This window comes from Engystomops pustulosus, chromosome 9 (assembly GCF_040894005.1).
Source record: "Engystomops pustulosus chromosome 9, aEngPut4.maternal, whole genome shotgun sequence".
Lineage (NCBI taxonomy): Eukaryota > Metazoa > Chordata > Amphibia > Anura > Leptodactylidae > Engystomops > Engystomops pustulosus.
The window spans coordinates 1,113,327-1,134,013 of record NC_092419.1 but is presented as its reverse complement, the minus strand read 5'-3'; the positions used below and the strand labels follow the sequence as shown (position 1 = coordinate 1,134,013).

General features: G+C 52.3%; 1 protein-coding gene across 1 annotated transcript in view; it reads right to left on the bottom strand.

The window, feature by feature from the left end:
- The window catches only part of LOC140077456 (uncharacterized), a 46,381-nt gene that overhangs the window by 15,781 nt on the left and 9,913 nt on the right, over positions 1-20,687 (bottom strand). Inside the window, exon 2 of the mRNA XM_072124680.1 lies at positions 13,449-13,889. Coding sequence (XP_071980781.1) covers positions 13,449-13,889 — 441 coding nt within the window. The remainder of the gene's footprint in view (positions 1-13,448; positions 13,890-20,687) is intronic.

The following is a 20,687-nucleotide window of genomic DNA, read 5'->3' as shown; positions in this document are numbered from 1 at the left end:
GATGCCCCCTGTCTATGGTGATGGTAGTACCTCCTCTCCTCTAGGTGTAGAGGATGCCCCCTGTCTATGGTGATGGTAGTACCTCCTCTCCTCTAGGTGTAGAGGATGCCACTGTCTATGGTGATGGTAGAACCTCCTCTCCTCTAGGTGTAGAGGATGCCCCCTGTCTATGGTGATGGTAGAACCTCCTCTCCTCTAGGTGCAGAGGATGTCCCCTGTCTATGGTGATGGTAGAACCTCCTCTCCTCTAGGTGTAGAGGATGCCCCCTGTCTATGGTGATGGAAGAACCTCCTCTCCTCTAGGTGTAGAGGATGCCCCCTGTCTATGGTGATGGTAGAACCTCCTCTCCTCTAGGTGTAGAGGATGTCCCCTGTCTATGGTGATGGTAGAACCTCCTCTCCTCTAGGTGTAGAGGATGCCTCCTGTCTATGGTGATGGTAGAACCTCCTCTCCTCTAGGTGTAGAGGATGCCCCCTGTCTATGGTGATGGTAGAACCTCCTCTCCTCTAGGTGTAGAGGATGCCCCCTGTCTATGGTGATGGTAGAACCTACACTCCTCTAGGTGTAGAGGATGCCTCCTGTCTATGGTGATGGTAGAGCCTCCTCTCCTCTAGGTGTAGAGGATGCCTCCTGTCTATGGTGATGGTAGAACCTCCTCTCCTCTAGGTGAAGAGGATGCCCCCTGTCTATGGTGATGGTAGAACCTCCTCTCCTCTAGGTGTAGAGGATGTCCCCTGTCTATGGTGATGGTAGAACCTCCTCTCCTCTAGGTGTAGAGAATGCCTCCTGTCTATGGTGATGGTAGAACCTCCTCTCCTCTAGGTGTAGAGAATGCCTCCTGTCTATGGTGATGGTAGAACCTCCTCTCCTCTAGGTGTAGAGAATGCCTCCTGTCTATGGTGATGGTAGAACCTCCTCTCCTCTAGGTGTAGAGGATGCCTCCTGTCTATGGTGATGGTAGAACCTCCTCTCCTCTAGGTGTAGAGGATGCCCCCTGTCTATGGTGATGGTAGAACCTACACTCCTCTAGGTGTAGAGGATGCCTCCTGTCTATGGTGATGGTAGAACCTCCTCTCCTCTAGGTGTAGAGGATGCCCCCTGTCTATGGTGATGGTAGAACCTACACTCCTCTAGGTGTAGAGGATGTCCCCTGTCTATGGTGATGGTAGAACCTCCTCTCCTCTAGGTGTAGAGGATGCCTCCTGTCTATGGTGATGGTAGATCCTCCTCTCCTCTAGGTGTAGAGGATGCCCCCTGTCTATGGTGCTGGTAGAACCTCCTCTCCTCTAGGTGTAGAGGATGCCCCTGTCTATGGTAGAACCTCCTCTTCTCTAGGTGTAGAGGATGCCTCCTGTCTATGGTGATGGTAGAACATTCTCTCATCTAGGTGTAGAGGATGCCCCCTGTCTATGGTGATGGTAGAACCTCTTCTCCTCTAGGTGTAGAGGATGCCCCCTGTCTATGGTGATGGTAGAACCTCCTCTCCTGTAGGTGTAGAGGATGCCCCCTGTCTATGGTGATAGTAGAACCTCCTCTCCTCCAGGCGTAGAGGATGCCCCCTGTCTATGGTGATGGTAGAACCTCCTCTCCTCTAGGTGTAGAGGATGCCCCCTGTCTATGGTGATGGTAGAACCTCTTCTCCTCTAGGTATAGAGGATGCCCCCTGTCTATAGTGATGGTAGAACCTCCTCTCCTCTAGGTGTAGAGGGTGCCCCCTGTCTATGGTGATGGTAGAACCTCCTCTCCTCTAGGTGTAGAGGATGCCCCCTGTCTATGGTGATGGTAGAACCTCCTCTACTCTAGGTGTAGAGGATGCCCCCTGTCTATGGTGATGGTAGAACCTCCTCTCCTCTAGGTGTAGAGGATGCCCCCTGTCTATGGTGATGCCCCCTGTCTATACCTCCTCTCCTCTAGGTGTAGAGGATGCCCCCTGTCTATGGTGATGGTAGACCCTCCTCTCCTCTAGGTGTAGAGAATGCCTCCTGTCTATGGTGATGGTAGAACCTCCTCTAGGTGTAGAGGATGCCCCTGTCTATGGTGATGGTAGAACCTCCTCTCCTCTAGGTGTAGAGGATGTCCCCTGTCTATGGTGATGGTAGAACCTCCTCTCCTCTAGGTGTAGAGGATGCCTCCTGTCTATGGTGATGGTAGAACCTCCTCTCCTCTAGGTGTAGAGGATGCCCCCTGCCTATGGTGATGATAGAACCTCCTCTCCTCTAGGTGTAGAGGATGCCCCCTGTCTATGGTTATGATAGAACCTCCTCTCCTCTAGGTGTAGAGGATGCCCCCTGTCTATGGTGATGATAGAACCTCCTATCCTCTAGGTGTAGAGGATGCCCCCTGTCTATGGTGATGGTAGATCCTCCTCTCCTCTAGGTGTGGAGGATGTCCCCTGTCTATGGTGATGGTAGATCCTCCTCTCCTCTAGGTGTGGAGGATGTCCCCTGTCTATGGTGATGGTAGAACCTCCTCTCCTCTAGGTGTGGAGGTTGTCCCCTGTCTATGGTGATGGTAGAACCTCCTCTCCTCTAGGTGTGGAGGTTGTCCCCTGTCTATGGTGATGGTAGAACCTCCTCTCCTCTAGGTGTAGAGGATGCCCCATGTCTATGGTGATGGTAGAACCTCCTCTCCACAAGGTGTAGAGGATGCCCCATGTCTATGGTGATGGTAGAACCTCTTCTCCTCTAGGTGTAGAGGATGCCCCCTGTCTATGGTGATGGTAGAACATTCTCTCCTCTAGGTGTAGAGGATGCCCCCTGTCTATGGTGATGGTAGAACCTCCTCTCCTCTAGGTGTAGAGGATGCCCCCTGTCTATGGTGATGGTAGAACCTCCTCTCCTCCAGGTGTAGAGTATACCTCCTGTCTATGGTGATGGTAGATCCTCCTCTCCTCTAGGTGTGGAGGATGTCCCCTGTCTATGGTGATGGTAGAACCTCCTCTCCTCTAGGTGTGGAGGATGTCCCCTGTCTATGGTGATGGTAGAACCTCCTCTCCTCTAGGTGTGGAGGATGTCCCCTGTCTATGGTGATGGTAGAACCTCCTCTCCTCTAGGTGTAGAGGATGCCCCCTGCCTATGGTGATGATAGAACCTCCTCTCCTCTAGGTGTAGAGGATGCCCCCTGTCTATGGTGATGGTAGAACCTCTTCTCCTCTAGGTGTAGAGGATGCCCCCTGTCTATGGTGATGGTAGAACCTCCTCTCCACTAGGTGTAGAGGATGCCCCCTGTCTATGGCGATGGTAGAACCTCTTCTCCTCTAGGTGTAGAGGATGCTCCCTGTCTATGGTGAAGGTAGAACCTCCTCTCCACTAGGTGTAGAGGATGCCCCCTGTCTATGGTGATGGTAGAACCTCTTCTCCTCTAGGTGTAGAGGATGCCTCCTGTCTATGGTGATGGTAGAACATTCTCTCCTCTAGGTGTAGAGGATGCCCCCTGTCTATGGTGATGGTAGAACCTCCTCTCCTCTAGGTGTAGAGGATGCCCCCTGTCTATGGTGATGGTAGAACCTCCTCTCCTCTAGGTGTAGAGTATACCTCCTGTCTATGGTGATGGTAAAACCTCCTCTCCTCTAGGTGTAGAGGATGTCCCCTGTCTATGGTGATGGTAGAACCTCCTCTCCTCTAGGTGTGGAGGATGTCCCCTGTCTATGGTGATGGTAGAACCTCCTCTCCTCTAGGTGTGGAGGATGTCCCCTGTCTATGGTGATGGTAGAACCTCCTCTCCTCTAGGTGTAGAGGATGCCCCCTGCCTATGGTGATGATAGAACCTCCTCTCCTCTAGGTGTAGAGGATGCCCCCTGTCTATGGTGATGGTAGAACCTCTTCTCCTCTAGGTGTAGAGGATGCCTCCTGTCTATGGTGATGGTAGAACATTCTCTCCTATAGGTGTAGAGGATGTCCCCTGTCTATGGTGATGGTAGAACATTCTCTCCTATAGGTGTAGAGGATGTCCCCTGTCTATGGTGATGGTAGAACCTCCTCTCCTCTAGGTGTAGAGGATGCCCCCTGTCTATGGTGATGGTAGAACCTCCTCTCCTCTAGGTGTAGAGGATGCCCCCTGTCTATGGTGATGGTAGAACCTCCTCTCCTCTAGGTGTAGAGGATGCCCCCTGTCTATGGTGATGGTAGAACCTCCTCTCCTCTAGGTGTAGAGGATGCCCCCTGTCTATGGTGATGGTAGAACCTCCTCTCCTCTAGGTGTAGAGGATGCCCCCTGTCTATGGTGATGGTAGAACCTCCTCTCCTCTAGGTGTAGAGGATGCCCCCTGTCTATGGTGATGGTAGAACCTCCTCTCCTCTAGGTGTAGAGGATGCCCCCTGTCTATGGTGATGGTAGAACCTCCTCTCCTCTAGGTGTAGAGGATGCCCCCTGTCTATGGTGATGGTAGAACCTCCTCTCCTCTAGGTGTAGAGGATGCCCCCTGTCTATGGTGATGGTAGAACCTCCTCTCCTCTAGGTGCAGAAGATGCCCCTGTCTATGGTGATGGTAGAACCTCCTCTCCTCTAGGTGTAGAGGATGTCCCCTGTCTATGGTGATGGTAGAACCTCTCCTCTAGGTGCAGAGGATGTCCCCTGTCTATGGTGATGGTAGAACCTCCTCTCCTCTAGGTGTAGAGGATGCCCCCATGTCTATGGTGATGGTAGAACCTCCTCTCCTCTAGGTGTAGAGGATGTCCCCTGTCTATGGTGATGGTAGAACCTCCTCTCCTCTAGGTGTAGAGGATGTCCCCTGTCTATGGTGATGGTAGAACCTCCTCTCCTCTAGGTGTAGAGGATGCCCCCTGTCTATGGTGATGGTAGAACCTCCTCTCCTCTAGGTGTAGAGGATGTCCCCTGTCTATGGTGATGGTAGAACCTCCTCTCCTCTAGGTGTAGAGGATGTCCCAACTACAAGGTCATTAATAAAAATATTAAAAAGAAGTGGCCCCAATACTGACCCCTGTGGGTGTGGGTGTATAAAAATGTGTATGACTTTAGGTAGATGAGGGGTTAAGCTGGCTCCTTATAACTGGCATAGGTGAAGCCATGAGTTATGTTGAATTTTGGGAAACAGTAAGCCGCAAGTGAGATCTGGATCCTGGTGTCCTGAGATGTGCCTGAACCTGGGGACATCAGCAAGTATGGGAACCTTTGATGTAATTGCACTACACCACTGTGAACAAGGCCTAAGCCAGTGATGGAGAACCTTTTAGACACCGAGTGCCCAAACTACAATGAAAACCACTTATTTATCGTAAAGGGCCAACATGGTCCTTGCTCTCTGCTTTGTCCATTGTATCGGCTCCCTCTGGACACCAGTACAGTAGAAAGGAGGAGAAATTTGGGTTAAGAATTGCATGACCTGACCGAGTATACAATGCTGATCTGTCCCCACCTTCTCCCTCCTCCTTTGGTCGCAGCACGGAGCTCGGCATGTCCTGGACTTCCTCGGACTGCAGGAGGATGCCTTGAATCCTGTCTGGTGATTGGGTTTGGTTGGTGGCCCGGGTGCCCATAAAGAGGGCTCTGAGTGCCACCTCTGCCATATGTGCCACTACCACTGGCCGATGCCAATACTAAGAGTCTATAAATGGTGCAAGTAGGACATGAGAAGAGCCCAACCAGAAGAGGCCAACATGGTCACCAGCTCTTCTGCAACCTGATGTCTCGGTGGATTTTCTCCTCCATTTGATACTCAAGCCCAGCCACTCACAAAGTCAATCGCTGCGGTAAATAGGTCCAGCCAGTAAAGGGTTAAATGTCAGGGGTCATGGGAAAACATCTGCGTTATGATCAGCTGTTCCAGCACGGGAGTGGCGGGGGGACAGGAAATAAGGGTCAGCTTATACAGACCCCAAACATCCTCTGCATACAATCCTACAATGTCTCTATATATTACATCTGTCCTCTCTGCCCCTGTTCTGTGTCTGCCAAATCAGACCGGGCCAGAACCCCAACACGCAGGACATGCTGGACACGCCACAAGAAATCTCCATGTGTGCCCTATTTGTTAACCTCTCAACTCGCTGCTGCACGCAGCCGGGGGAGCCGCAGCCGGGGGAGCCGCAGCCGGGGGAGCCGCAGCCGAGGAACCGCAGCCGAGGAACCGCAGCCGAGGAACCGCAGCCGAGGAACCGCAGCCGAGGAGCCACAGCCGGGGAGCCACAGCCGGGGAGCCACAGCCCTGGAGCCGCAGCCGGGGGAGCCGCAGCCGAGGAACCGCAGCCGGGGGGCCGCAGCCGGGGAGCCGCAGCCGGGGAGCCGCAGCCGGGGGAGCCGCAGCCGGGGGAGCCGCAGCCGAGGAACCGCAGCCGGTGAGCCGCAGCCCTGGAGCCGCAGCCGGGGGAGCCGCAGCCGAGGAACCACAGCCGGGGAGCCACAGCCGGGGAGCCACAGCCCTGGAGCCGCAGCCGGGGGAGCCGCAGCCGAGGAACCGCAGCCGGGGAGCCACAGCCCTGGAGCAGCAGCCGGGGAGCCGCAGCCGGTGAGCCGCAGCCGGGGAGCCGCAGCCGGTGAGCCGCAGCCCTGGAGCCGCAGCCGGGGGAGCCGCAGCCGAGGAACCGCAGCCGGGGAGCCGCAGCCCTGGAGCCGCAGCCGGGGGAGCCGCAGCCGAGGGAGCCGCAGCCGAGGAACCGAAGCCGGGGAGTCACAGCCAAGGAACCGCAACCGGGGAGGCGCAGCCCTGGAGCCGCAACCGGGGAGGCGCAGCCCTGGAGCCGCGTGGTGACACGGATCTTGTTTAGGAATAAATAAAATTTGGGTTAAGAATTGCATGACCTGAACGAGTATACAATGATAATCTAGCTCTACAATGTATATATACAGTAAATAGTGATTATCCAATAAGAACGTCTACAATTGTTCTATATGCAAAGAATTTTGTAAAAACGTTTTCAGTCACCGGCACAGTTAAAAATTTGCACCCACATGCAACTTGGTATTCACTGAAAAATGGGTGGAGTGAACTCAATGGTTAATAATGGAAAGGGCATTGCCGCGTCCGGTGTGACAAGTCCCTTCAGTTTGGGGCGCTTTTCACTGTCCCAAATCAGCTCTCGGGGAGTTGCCCAAGTTGTTGGATCCTCGCTTCTGATTGGACCCTCCCAGACCTGAACTATGGATTAAATCATTAGCATAATGTTGCAGATTGATATATATAGCAATGCGCCATCAGTACTAAGGTTTTCATGCGGCAGCTATTGATGTAAAGGCTTTGCACCCTCAGGCCACATTGTACCGGCTAAGAAAATAGTGGTACACAGGCAGGTCCTGCAGAAAAGGACACGGAGATCTGCACCCTCAGGCCACTTTGTACTGACAAAAAACAGGTAAAGTAAATGTACTCGATAAAAACAGGCAAGTCCTGCAGAACCACATCAAAAAGGACAATGGGACTGGCGCCCTCAGGCCACTTTGTATTGACATGAACGCCAATAATTGAGGTAAATGCCTCAGAACTATGTGACAAGGTCCTTCATTCTTTCTGCTATTTTGAGTTTCCCAAATAACCCGAGGGGCTTTCCGGCTCCTTCGACCTTGTCCACGTCACCGAGACACGACATTAGCAATGGATCGGACCATTCACATCTTCCAGATTGACGCAAATGGAACATTCCACACAATGTGAGGCCACATCATATACACGTGACCCACACCCTAAACAGTATAGACAAAGGGAGACCGGCGCCTGTATCCAACTTACAGACAAAGCCCCTCTATAAGTCTACGAGTATAGAGTCATCGTATGAGGCACACACAACCACGTGTCACCAGGCCACGAGGTTGACGCTGGACACAGGGCTCATTGCCCACCAGTTACGAGAGTGTGTAAAGATGGCCGCCGCCGGTGCGCACGGATCAGCGCTCTCTCATGTTCTGTGCTCTGTGTAAACATCACAAATCCTAAAATAACCCCAGATGGTAAATAGAAGTATTCCCTGGACATCAGATCCATCAGGGGAATCACCGATACTATAAACCTGCAGCTTTCTATGGTCAATAGTAACAGCAGAACTGTGAAAAATTGTGATTCAGATAGGAAAAGTTGGTAAAAACTTAAAGGGGTCGTCCATTTTCAGCAAATAATTGATATTCTTTTTATAATGAAATTTTATACAATTTTCCAATATATTTTCTGTATCAATTTCCCTAGTCACGTGACCTGTGTGACATCACATGACGGGGGATATATAATGAGCCGTGCACCTGTGTGACATCACATGCCGGGCAATATATAATGAGCCGTGCACCTGTGTGACATCACATGACCAGGGATATAAGGAGCCGTGCACCTGTGTGACATCACATGCCGGGCAATATATAACGAGCCGTGCACCTGTGTGACATCACATGACGGGGGATATATAACGAGCCGTGCACCTGTGTGACATCACATGACCAGGGATATAAGGAGCCGTGCACCTGTGTGACATCACATGACCAGGGATATAACGAGTCTGGCACCTGTGTGACATCACATGACCAGGGATATAACGAGCCGTGCACCTGTGTGACATCACATGACCAGGGATATAACGAGCCGTGCACCTGTGTGACATCACATGACGGGGGATATATAATGAGCCGTGCACCTGTGTGACATCACATGCCGGGCAATATATAATGAGCCGTGCACCTGTGTGACATCACATGACCAGGGATATAAGGAGCCGTGCACCTGTGTGACATCACATGCCGGGCAATATATAACGAGCCGTGCACCTGTGTGACATCACATGACGGGGGATATATAACGAGCCGTGCACCTGTGTGACATCACATGACCAGGGATATAAGGAGCCGTGCACCTGTGTGACATCACATGACCAGGGATATAACGAGTCTGGCACCTGTGTGACATCACATGACCAGGGATATAACGAGCCGTGCACCTGTGTGACATCACATGACCAGGGATATAACGAGCCGTGCACCTGTGTGACATCACATGACGGGGGATATATAACGAGCCGTGCACCTGTGTGACATCACATGACGGGGGATATATAACGAGCCGTGCACCTGTGTGACATCACATGACGGGGGATATATAACGAGCCGTGCACCTGTGTGACATCACATGACCAGGGATATAACGAGCCGTGCACCTGTGTGACATCACATGACCAGGGATATAAGGAGCCGTGCGCCTGTGTGACATCACATGCCGGGCAATATATAACGAGCCGTGCACCTGTGTGACATCACATGCCCAGGGACATAACGAGCCGTGCACCTGTGTGACATCACATGACGGGGGATATATAACGAGCCGTGCACCTGTGTGACATCACATGACGGGGGATATATAACGAGCCGTGCACCTGTGTGACATCACATGACGGGGGATATATAACGAGCCGTGCACCTGTGTGACATCACATGACGGGGGATATATAACGAGCCGTGCACCTGTGTGACATCACATGACGGGGGATATATAACGAGCCGTGCACCTGTGTGACATCACATGACGGGGGATATATAACGAGCCGTGCACCTGTGTGACATCACATGACGGGGGATATATAATGAGCCGTGCACCTGTGTGACATCACATGACCAGGGATATAACAAGCTGTGCACCTGTGTGACTTCACATGACCAGGGATATAATGAGCCGTGCACCTGTGTGACATCACATGACCAGGGATATAACGAGCTGTGCACCTGTGTGACATCACATGACCAGGGATATAATGAGACGTGCACCTGTGTGACTTCACATGACCAGGGATATAACAAGCTGTGCACCTGTGTGACATCACATGACCAGGGATATAATGAGCCGTGCACCAGTGTGACATCACATGACCAGGGACATGAGCCGTGCACCTGTGTGACATCACATGACCAGGGATATAACGAGTCGTGCACCTGTGTGACATCACATGACCAGGGATATAACGAGCCGTGCATCTGTGTGACATCACATGACCAGGGATATAACGAGCTGTGCACCTGTGTGACATCACATGACCAGGGATATGACGAGCCGTGCACCTGTGTGACATCACATGACCGGGGATATAATGAGCCGTGCACTTGTGTGACTTCACATGACCAGGGATATAATGAGCCGTGCACCTGTGTGACATCACATGACCAAGGATATAACGAGCTGTGCACCTGTGTGACATCACATGACCAGGGATATAATGATCCGTGCACCTGTGTGACATCACATGCCGGGCAATATATAACGAGCCGTGCACCTGTGTGACATCACATGACCAGGGATATAATGATCCGTGCACCTGTGTGACATCAGGTGAGGAGTTTTGCTCTGAGGTGTAATCATGGATTAAGGAGATTTCTGTGAAAGAAAAGTCATCAACAATCAGAGCTCAAATAACGGGCGAGAAACTCTGACATCTCCCATGGTTTTTTATAAACTTGTGTGACATGTGGAAATGAGAGTAAGACATTCTAGAAAGGCCCACGCCCCCAGAGCCGACCCCACGCCCCCAGAGCCGACCCCACGCCCCCAGAGCCGGCCCCACGCCCCCAGTGCCGGCCCCACGCCCCCAGAGCCGGCCCCACGCCCCCAGAGCCGGCCCCACGCCCCCAGAGCCGGCCCCACGCCCCCAGAGCCGGCCACACGCCCCCAGAGCCGGCCACACGCCCCCAGAGCCGGCCACACGCCCCCAGAGCCGGCCACACGCCCCCAGAGCCGGCCACACGCCCCCAGAGCCGGCCACACGCCCCCAGAGCCGGCCCCACGCCCCCAGAGCCGGCCGGGGTTAGACTCTACCTGGACCACCTCTTATCTGAAGAAAATATTACAAAAATTCTCATTTCCTCCTTTTCCAGTGCAGAGCCAGTAATACGACTTCCAATACCCCAAATATGTGAGAGGAAGGTCAGTACCATGATCCAGATCTGGCACATCCCCCATTATCAGTGCAGTCATTTCTTCCTTCTTCGGTCTGTTCTAGAACAATCTCAGGATTGTGGTCAGACTGGATAGAAGGCCACCCGCCACCACACCCTCCAACACTGGCAGCCTCAGGGAGCCCATTGTCTCCAATGCTTGAAGGCATCTCCAGAGGCTATTATCAGGTCTATGTATCGGCATTGGACCGGTTCTATCGGCTTCTTACAAAAACATCTACAGGTCCAACAGATGTCGCACGCGTCTCCTCTGAAGAGGGCAGATTTATCATTGTGTTTCCGTGGTCATGTTTGGTCACACATGGATCTCACATCTCTAGAAGACTGGACAGTGATGGATCGATGGGGTAGAAGACCACTACTCCATGTTCACACTGCTCTGGTCAAATGAAATCTGTTACCCCTGCAGAAGGCACCCCAAGGGCCCTAAAAACTCCCAGCCAGCCAGACAGGGGCTTCACGGGGAAAAGCCCTTGAGAAGAACCAGCAAGAAGAACCCACCGAAGTATTACTGGGGAGCAAGAAGAACCCACCGAAGTATTACTGGGGAGCAAGAAGAACCCACCGAAGTATTACTGAGGAGCAAGAAGAACCCACCCAAGTATTACTGAGGAGCAAGAAGAACCCACCCAAGTATTACTGAGGAGCAAGAAGAACCCACCCAAGTATTACTGAGGAGCAAGAAGAACCCACCCAAGTATTACTGAGGAGCAAGAAGAACCCACCCAAGTATTACTGAGGAGCAAGAAGAACCCACCCAAGTATTACTGAGGAGCAAGAAGAACCCACCCAAGTATTACTGAGGAGCAAGAAGAACCCACCCAAGTATTACTGAGGAGCAAGAAGAACCCACCCAAGTATTACTGAGGAGCAAGAAGAACCCACCCAAGTATTACTGAGGAGCAAGAAGAACCCACCCAAGTATTACTGAGGAGCAAGAAGAACCCACCCAAGTATTACTGAGGAGCAAGAAGAACCCACCCAAGTATTACTGAGGAGCAAGAAGAACCCACCCAAGTATTACTGAGGAGCAAGAAGAACCCACCCAAGTATTACTGAGGAGCAAGAAGAACCCACCCAAGTATTACTGAGGAGCAAGAAGAACCCACCCAAGTATTACTGGGGAGCAAGAAGAACCCACCCAAGTATTACTGAGGAGCAAGAAGAACCCACCCAAGTATTACTGAGGAGCAAGAAGAACCCACCCAAGTATTACTGAGGAGCAAGAAGAACCCACCCAAGTATTACTGAGGAGCAAGAAGAACCCACCCAAGTATTACTGAGGAGCAAGAAGAACCCACCCAAGTATTACTGAGGAGCAAGAAGAACCCACCCAAGTATTACTGAGGAGCAAGAAGAACCCACCCAAGTATTACTGAGGAGCAAGAAGAACCCACCCAAGTATTACTGAGGAGCAAGAAGAACCCACCCAAGTATTACTGAGGAGCAAGAAGAACCCACCCAAGTATTACTGAGGAGCAAGAAGAACCCACCCAAGTATTACTGAGGAGCAAGAAGAACCCACCCAAGTATTACTGAGGAGCAAGAAGAACCCACCCAAGTATTACTGAGGAGCAAGAAGAACCCACCCAAGTATTACTGAGGAGCAAGAAGAACCCACCCAAGTATTACTGAGGAGCAAGAAGAACCCACCCAAGTATTACTGAGGAGCAAGAAGAACCCACCCAAGTATTACTGAGGAGCAAGAAGAACCCACCCAAGTATTACTGAGGAGCAAGAAGAACCCACCCAAGTATTACTGAGGAGCAAGAAGAACCCACCCAAGTATTACTGAGGAGCAAGAAGAACCCACCCAAGTATTACTGAGGAGCAAGAAGAACCCACCCAAGTATTACTGAGGAGCAAGAAGAACCCACCCAAGTATTACTGAGGAGCAAGAAGAACCCACCCAAGTATTACTGAGGAGAAGGAGGAACCTGTAAAAGCTTTAGGTCATGGACCTATGAAGGTTGTCACGTATGTTATGTTACTTTCCTTCCCTTTTCCTAGGGATCATCCTAATATCAGGATTCTACAGGTGAAACAGACTCTCACAAGACGTAGGGCAACCACATGTTTGGTGCGTCCTTCCTTCAGTGACGAGTACTTGTGTCTATGGGATCTAAAGGGAATCTATCAGCAGTTTGACCATGCAGACAGTATTACGCATTGTCCATGGAAGGTCCGTTACTGCTTATATTAGGAGGTTATCTGAAAGAGCACAACAGTGCGAGGACAAACCCCCAATCCTGACACATTTCACAGTCCTGCTGCTACCAACAACACACACCAAGCTATGATTACACAGATCTCCATGGACAATGCCATTGGGCTCCATGGTTAAAGCTGCGGACACATTCCCTTTAAGAAGTTTGGTTTAGTCAATGTCAGCGCTTATACGGGGTCACTGCAGAACAGCAGAGCTGTGAGTATTTGCTCTGAGCCTTTGCCATTGTGACAGCACCTCCTCAGTGACGATACCTCTATGGGGGCCGCTGCAGATGTTCTTCTAACCTTTAAACAACATCCAACGTTTGGTTTCATAAATGGTTAAGTGGTTAACCCCTTCATTTACCTTAAAGGATCCCATAAAAAAGGACAAGAGGTTCTGTTTAGCGGCGGTCACTTTGGCAGCCCTCCTCTTCTTTCTCATCGTCTTTGGTGATGGCAAACTCCATCCACTGCTAGACTTCTCCTTCTCCCCAATGGTTGGCACCCTGCCGCCCGAGTCCAAATGTGACTCACTCCGTGTCCTCCACATGGATCCCGGGACCCCCAGAGTTCTGCTATCAGCCCCTTCCTCTTCATCACTGTCGCACGCTAAGTTACCAGCACTGAAGGATCTTTCCACCCGGACCTCCGGGACGGGCAAGGATTGAGCATTGTTGGAGGAAGAGTCGGGAACATCAGGAGGAGGTTGTCTTCTGATAGCCACGCGCTTCCAGTGTAGAGGGTTATCGGGAGAGAGACAGGTGTCACTTCCAGACTTCCGGAGTGGATTAAATACATGTAGCATCTGTGAAATAGAGAAATTTTGTGTTAACATCGGGTCTATAGAGCCTCCTGAGGTGGCCACCAGTTATGGGTCCTCCTCAATGATATTTGGCCTGGGAGATGCTTCAACCTCTCGTGGACCATCTTAATAGATAACACCCTGGACCGTCTAGACCAGTGATGGAGAACCTCTTAGCTCCCTGAATGTTACTGCTCCGCAGCTCATCCCCTCTGGGCAAAATCAAATTAAACACACGAGGGTTTTCAGGCAGAAACCTGTTACAGTATTTAGGGCGGAGGGGAGAGGCCATGGAGCAGCACAAGGCAGAGAGCTCAGAACACAGCAGTGTGAGGACACGTCCCTTGGACACTGGGGGCTATTGTGCTATTCTGGAGAACCCCATGAGATTTATGCGCAGGTCATGCATTTTACTCATGTTTGGGGGTCACTTTGAATGTGTAAATAAAGTTCTTTAAGGGCATCTGTATGTAAAACAAACCACACGTAGAAGAGGAGCAGCGGTCAGGTGCCAGGACCTGTCCCCAAAATCCCTTCCTCGTCCAATCCCTTCCTCGTCCAATCCCTCCCTCGTCCAATCCCTCCCTCGTCCAATCCCTTCCCCGCCCAATCCCTTCCCCGTCCAATCCCTCCCTCGTCCAATCCCTCCCTCGTCCAATCCCTCCCTCGTCCAATCCCTCCCTCGTCCAATCCCTCCCTCGTCCAATCCCTCCCTCGCCCAATCCCTCCCTCGCCCAATCCCTCCCTCGCCCAATCCCTCCCTCGCCCAATCCCTCCCTCGTCCAATCCCTTCCCCGTCCAATCCCTTCCCCGTCCAATCCCTTCCTCGTCCAATCCCTTCCTCGTCCAATCCCTTCCTCGTCCAATCCCTCGCTCGCCCAATCCCTCGCTCGTCCAATCCCTTGCTCGTCCAATCCCTTGCTCGTCCAATCCCTTGCTCGTCCAATCCCTTGCTCGTCCAATCCCTTCCTCGTCCAATCCCTTCCTCGCCCAATCCCTCCCTCGCCCAATCCCTTCCTCGCCCAATCCCTTCCTCGTCCAATCCCTTCCCCGTCCAATCCCTTCCTCGTCCAATCCCTTCCTCGTGCAATCCCTTCCTCGTCCAATCCCTTCCTCGTCCAATCCCTTCCTCGTCCAATCCCTCCCTCGCCCAATCCCTTGCTCGTCCAATCCCTTGCTCGTCCAATCCCTTGCTCGTCCAATCCCTTGCTCGTCCAATCCCTTCCTCGTCCAATCCCTTCCTCGCCCAATCCCTTCCTCGCCCAATCCCTTCCTCGTCCAATCCCTTCCTCGTCCAATCCCTTCCTCGTCCAATCCCTTCCCTTCCTCGGTTGAGTCTTTTTTCAATTGTATAAACTACGATACTATGAAATGTAACAAATCCCAAGAAAAGTCCCCAAGAAATTATGAAACATTCCTATAATATATTACAGTATACAATAGTCTTCATAATATAAGTCATTTTTGGGTTTTATATCCGAGCATCTATGGAGCGACCGACTTGTAGTCAGAATTTCCCACCTTCATTTTGGGTTATTAGACCCTTAGAGACCTGTGCAACCTACAAGTTCCTATAATCTTTTTTTTTCAAGGGTTCCCCATGTTGTTTTGGATGATCCCACGCAGAGGTCAGCCGTATTTTGGGGACGGTGATCCCACACACAAGTTGACTTTGATGTTTCTCCATTACTCCACTCAAAAACCATATTATTTTTGGGTTATTTTAACCAAAAGTTCTGCATGTTGTTTTAGGGTTATCCTATTCATAAGCTGACCATAGATTGGGGGAGATCCTCCAGCACAGGCGGCTATGCTGTTCTAGGGTTATCCCATTCATAAGCTGACCATAGATTGGGGGAGATCCTCCAGCACAGGTGGCTATGCTGTTCTAGGGTTATCCCATTCATAAGCTGACCATAGATTGGGGGAGATCCTCCAGCACAGGCGGCTATGCTGTTCTAGGGTTATCCTATTCATAAGCTGACCATAGATTGGGGGAGATCCTCCAGCACAGGCGGCTATGCTGTTCTAGGGTTATCCCATTCATAAGCTGACCATAGATTGGGGGAGATCCTCCAGCACAGGTGGCTATGCTGTTCTAGGGTTATCCCATTCATAAGCTGACCATAGATTGGGGGAGATCCTCCAGCACAGGCGGCTATGCTGTTCTAGGGTTATCCCATTCATAAGCTGACCATAGATTGGGGGAGATCCTCCAGCACAGGTGGCTATGCTGTTCTAGGGTTATCCCATTCATAAGCTGACCATAGATTGGGGGAGATCCTCCAGCACAGGCGGCTATGCTGTTCTAGGGTTATCCTATTCATAAGCTGACCATAGATTGGGGGAGATCCTCCAGCACAGGTGGCTATGCTGTTCTAGGGTTATCCTATTCATAAGCTGACCATAGATTGGGGGAGATCCTCCAGCACAGGTGGCTATGCTGTTCTAGGGTTATCCCATTCATAAGCTGACCATAGATTGGGGGAGATCCTCCAGCACAGGTGGCTATGCTGTTCTAGGGTTATCCTATTCATAAGATGACCATAGATTGGGGGAGATCCTCCAGCACAGGCGGCTATGCTGTTCTAGGGTTATCCTATTCATAAGCTGACCATAGATTGGGGGAGATCCTCCAGCACAGGTGGCTATGCTGTTCTAGGGTTATCCTATTCATAAGTTGACCATAGATTGGGGGAGATCCTCCAGCACAGGTGGCTATGCTGTTCTAGGGTTATCCCATTCATAAGCTGACCATAGATTGGGGGAGATCCTCCAGCACAGGTGGCTATGCTGTTCTAGGGTTATCCTATTCATAAGCTGACCATAGATTGGGGGAGATCCTCCAGCACAGGTGGCTATGCTGTTCTAGGGTTATCCTATTCATAAGCTGACCATAGATTGGGGGAGATCCTCCAGCACAGGCGGCTATGCTGTTCTAGGGTTATCCTATTCATAAGCTGACCATAGATTGGGGGAGATCCTCCAGCACAGGCAGCTATGCTGTTCTAGGGTTATCCTATTCATAAGCTGACCATAGATTGGGGGAGATCCTCCAGCACAGGCAGCTATGCTGTTCTAGGGTGATCCTATTCATAAGCTGACCTTAGATTGGGGGAGATCCTCCAGCACAGGTGGCTATGCTGTTCTAGGGTTATCCTATTCATAAGTTGACCATAGATTGGGGGAGATCCTCCAGCACAGGTGGCTATGCTGTTCTAGGGTTATCCCATTCATAAGCTGACCATAGATTGGGGGAGATCCTCCAGCACAGGTGGCTATGCTGTTCTAGGGTTATCCTATTCATAAGCTGACCATAGATTGGGGGAGATCCTCCAGCACAGGCGGCTATGCTGTTCTAGGGTTATCCTATTCATAAGCTGACCATAGATTGGGGGAGATCCTCCAGCACAGGTGGCTATGCTGTTCTTTGTGACCATTGTATTTATGGTTACACACTGGTGAATGTGGGTATCACACTAAATGACTAATCATGTTTTGGGGAAACTGACCCATGGCCTGACCGAGCCGTTTCTAGGTCATCCTAACCACAGGTCCACCCTCCTTTTTTGGTTTGCATTGCTTTCTCACATACAGATTTTACCTCTATTATATTTGAGGTTTTTAGTTACCCTACTTATGTCTTCTGTCTTTGGGTTAACCACGACTTGACTATGACGGCTCGGGTTATTTTAGGCTGACCAGGATATTTCCGGTTACTCTCTCGGCGGCTGGACCGCGCTGCTTTACAATAGCTGCCCATGAGAGTCATATTACTGAAAGAGGTAAGTGTTATTTAACAACCCAGGCACCAGAAGGACAGCGGGATTATGTGACGTCCATATAGATGTGTTGTGACGTTGGGAGGTTTATGATGCGGTTATTTAGTGAGGCGCGGCCGTAACGCTCCTTGTTATGTTGTAAAGAAATAAAAGAATTAAGGCAACGCAGCGTACAAGAGTGCAAGCTTTTGGACGAGCCCTTTCTATAGTTTAGTAGTAGTTCTGGTAACCTCTTATATATATATCCACCAGGGGATCCATTGCACAGGAGCAGCTGTATATTCGGATAGATCATGTGACCACTCATCTGTCAGCTCAGCTTCCCGCCAAAATCATCTGATCGCAGATCAACCATTTCTCTGAGGGAATAATACAGTATTTATGGGGAGGTTCTCTCTGCAGGTCTGAACATAAAGAAGTGGTACGAGTAACGGTCCTCTAATATCCCCGTGGACTTCATCTCAGCTCTGGACATCATTGGGGGAAGGGATTTTATGGGGTTTAACATTTTGGGAACCGATTTCACATCAGCTGTGGTTTTGGAATAAGAGGCATGAGCCGTATTATGGGAAACCGCGCGTTTCATTACTGATGACATCACCAGGACGGAGAATATTCTATACGTCGCTTTGTGGACTTTGGTGCCCGACTACAAGTTCATAAAGATGTAAAATTTCCATTATCAGCAGCAAAGATCAAAGTCATCAGGAAATAAAAACCATGTAAGACTTTTCCTAAGGGGTGAAGGGGTGTTCTGAGGTGACCCTAGGCCTGAGGTGTCACTGGGCCTGAGGTGTCACTGGGCCTGAGGTGTCACTGGGCCTGAGGTGACCCTGGGCCTGAGGTGTCACTGGGCCTGAGGTGTCACTGGGCCTGAGGTGTCACTGGGCCTGAGGTGTCCCTGGTTCTGAGGTGACCCTGGTTCTGAGGTGACCCTAGGCCTGAGGTGACCCTAGGCCTGAGGTGTCCCTGGTCCTGAGGTCACCCTGGTCCTGAGGTCACCCTGGTCCTGAGGTCACCCTGGTCCTGAGGTCACCCTGGTCCTGAGGTGTCCCTGGTCCTGAGGTGATCCTGGTCCTGAGGTGTCCCTGGTCCTGAGGTCACCCTGGTCCTGAGGTCACCCTGGTCCTGAGGTCACCCTGGTCCTGAGGTGATCCTGGTCCTGAGGTCACCCTGGTCCTGAGGTCACCCTGGTCCTGAGGTCACCCTGGTCCTGAGGTCACCCTGGGCCTGAGGTGACCCTGGGCCTGAGGTGTCACTGGGCCTGAGGTGTCACTGGGCCTGAGGTGTCACTGGGCCTGAGGTGACCCTGGGCCTGAGGTGACCCTGGGCCTGAGGTGTCACTGGGCCTGAGGTGTCCCTGGGCCTGAGGTGTCCCTGGTTCTGAGGTGTCCCTGGTTCTGAGGTGTCCCTGGTTCTGAGGTGACCCTGGTTCTGAGGTGACCCTGGTTCTGAGGTGTCCCTGGTTCTGAGGTGACCCTGGGCCTGAGGTCACCCTGGGCCTGAGGTCACCCTGGGCCTGAGGTCACCCTGGGCCTGAGGTCACCCTGGGCCTGAGGTGTCCCTGGGGCTGAGGTGTCCCTGGTCCTGAGGTCACCCTGGTCCTGAGGTCACCCTGGGCCTGAGGTCACCCTGGGCCTGAGGTGTCCCTGGGCCTGAGGTCACCCTGGTCCTGAGGTCACCCTGGTCCTGAGGTCACCCTGGTGAAGCTCCCACAATGCACTGCTACCTGGGACACATGAAATCAGCACACAGCAACGTTACGTAACTGAGACGCGTCTGAAGTAGATTTCATCAGTGGAAAGTGAAGACGCTGAGATTTTCTCTAACATCCAGATTATTACATAACCAATAACCTCAACATCGCTGCACCGGGGGATTAATTACTACTGGGTCCCAAAATACTTCCGCTACTACCTCCAAAATACCTCCCGGCCTTGTATATAGGACCTCAGGAACGCGCTGTATACAGGGCGCAGGACCTCTCCCTGGAAGGCGCTGTATACAGGGCGCAGGACCTCTCCCTGGAAGGCGCTGTATACAGGGCGCAGGACCTCTCCCTGGAAGGCGCTGGATACAGGGCGCAGGACCTCTCCCTGGAAGGCGCTGGATACAGGGCGCAGGACCTCTCCCTGGAAGGCGCTGGATACAGGGCGCAGGACCTCTCCCTGGAAGGCGCTGGATACAGGGCGCAGGACCTCTCCCTGGAAGGCGCTGGATACAGGGCGCAGGACCTCTCCCTGGAAGGCGCTGGATACAGGGCGCAGGACCTCTCCCTGGAAGGCTCTGTATACAGGGCGCAGGACCTCTCCCTGGAAGGCGCTGTATACAGGGCGCAGGACCTCTCCCTGGAAGGCGCTGTATACAGGGCGCAGGACCTCTCCCTGGAAGGCGCTGTATACAGGGCGCAGGACCTCTCCCTGGAAGGCGCTGTATACAGGGCGCAGGACCTCTCCCTGGAAGGCGCTGTATACAGGGCGCAGGACCTCTCCCTGGAAGGCGCTGTATACAGGGCGCAGGACCTCTCCCTGGAAGGCGCTGTATACAGGGCGCAGGACCTCTCCCTGGAAGGCGCTGTATACAGGGCGCAGGACCTCTCCCTGGAAGGCGCTGTATACAGGGCGCAGGACCGCTCCCTGGAAGGCGCTGTATACAGGGCGCAGGACCTCTCCCTGGAAGGCGCTGTATACAGGGCGCAGGACCTCTCCCTGGAAGGCGCTGTATACAGGGCGCAGGACCTCTCCCTGGAAGGCGCTGTATACAGGGCGCAGGACCTCTCCCTGGAAGGCGCTGTATACAGGGCGCAGGACCTCTCCCTGGAAGGCGCTGTATACAGGGCGCAGGACCTCTCCCTGGAAGGCGCTGTATACAGGGCGCAGGACCTCTCCCTGGAAGGCGCTGTATACAGGGCGCAGGACCTCTCCCTGGAAGGCGCTGTATACAGGGCGCAGGACCTCTCCCTGGAAGGCGCTGTATACAGGGCGCAGGACCTCTCCCTGGAAGGCGCTGTATACAGGGC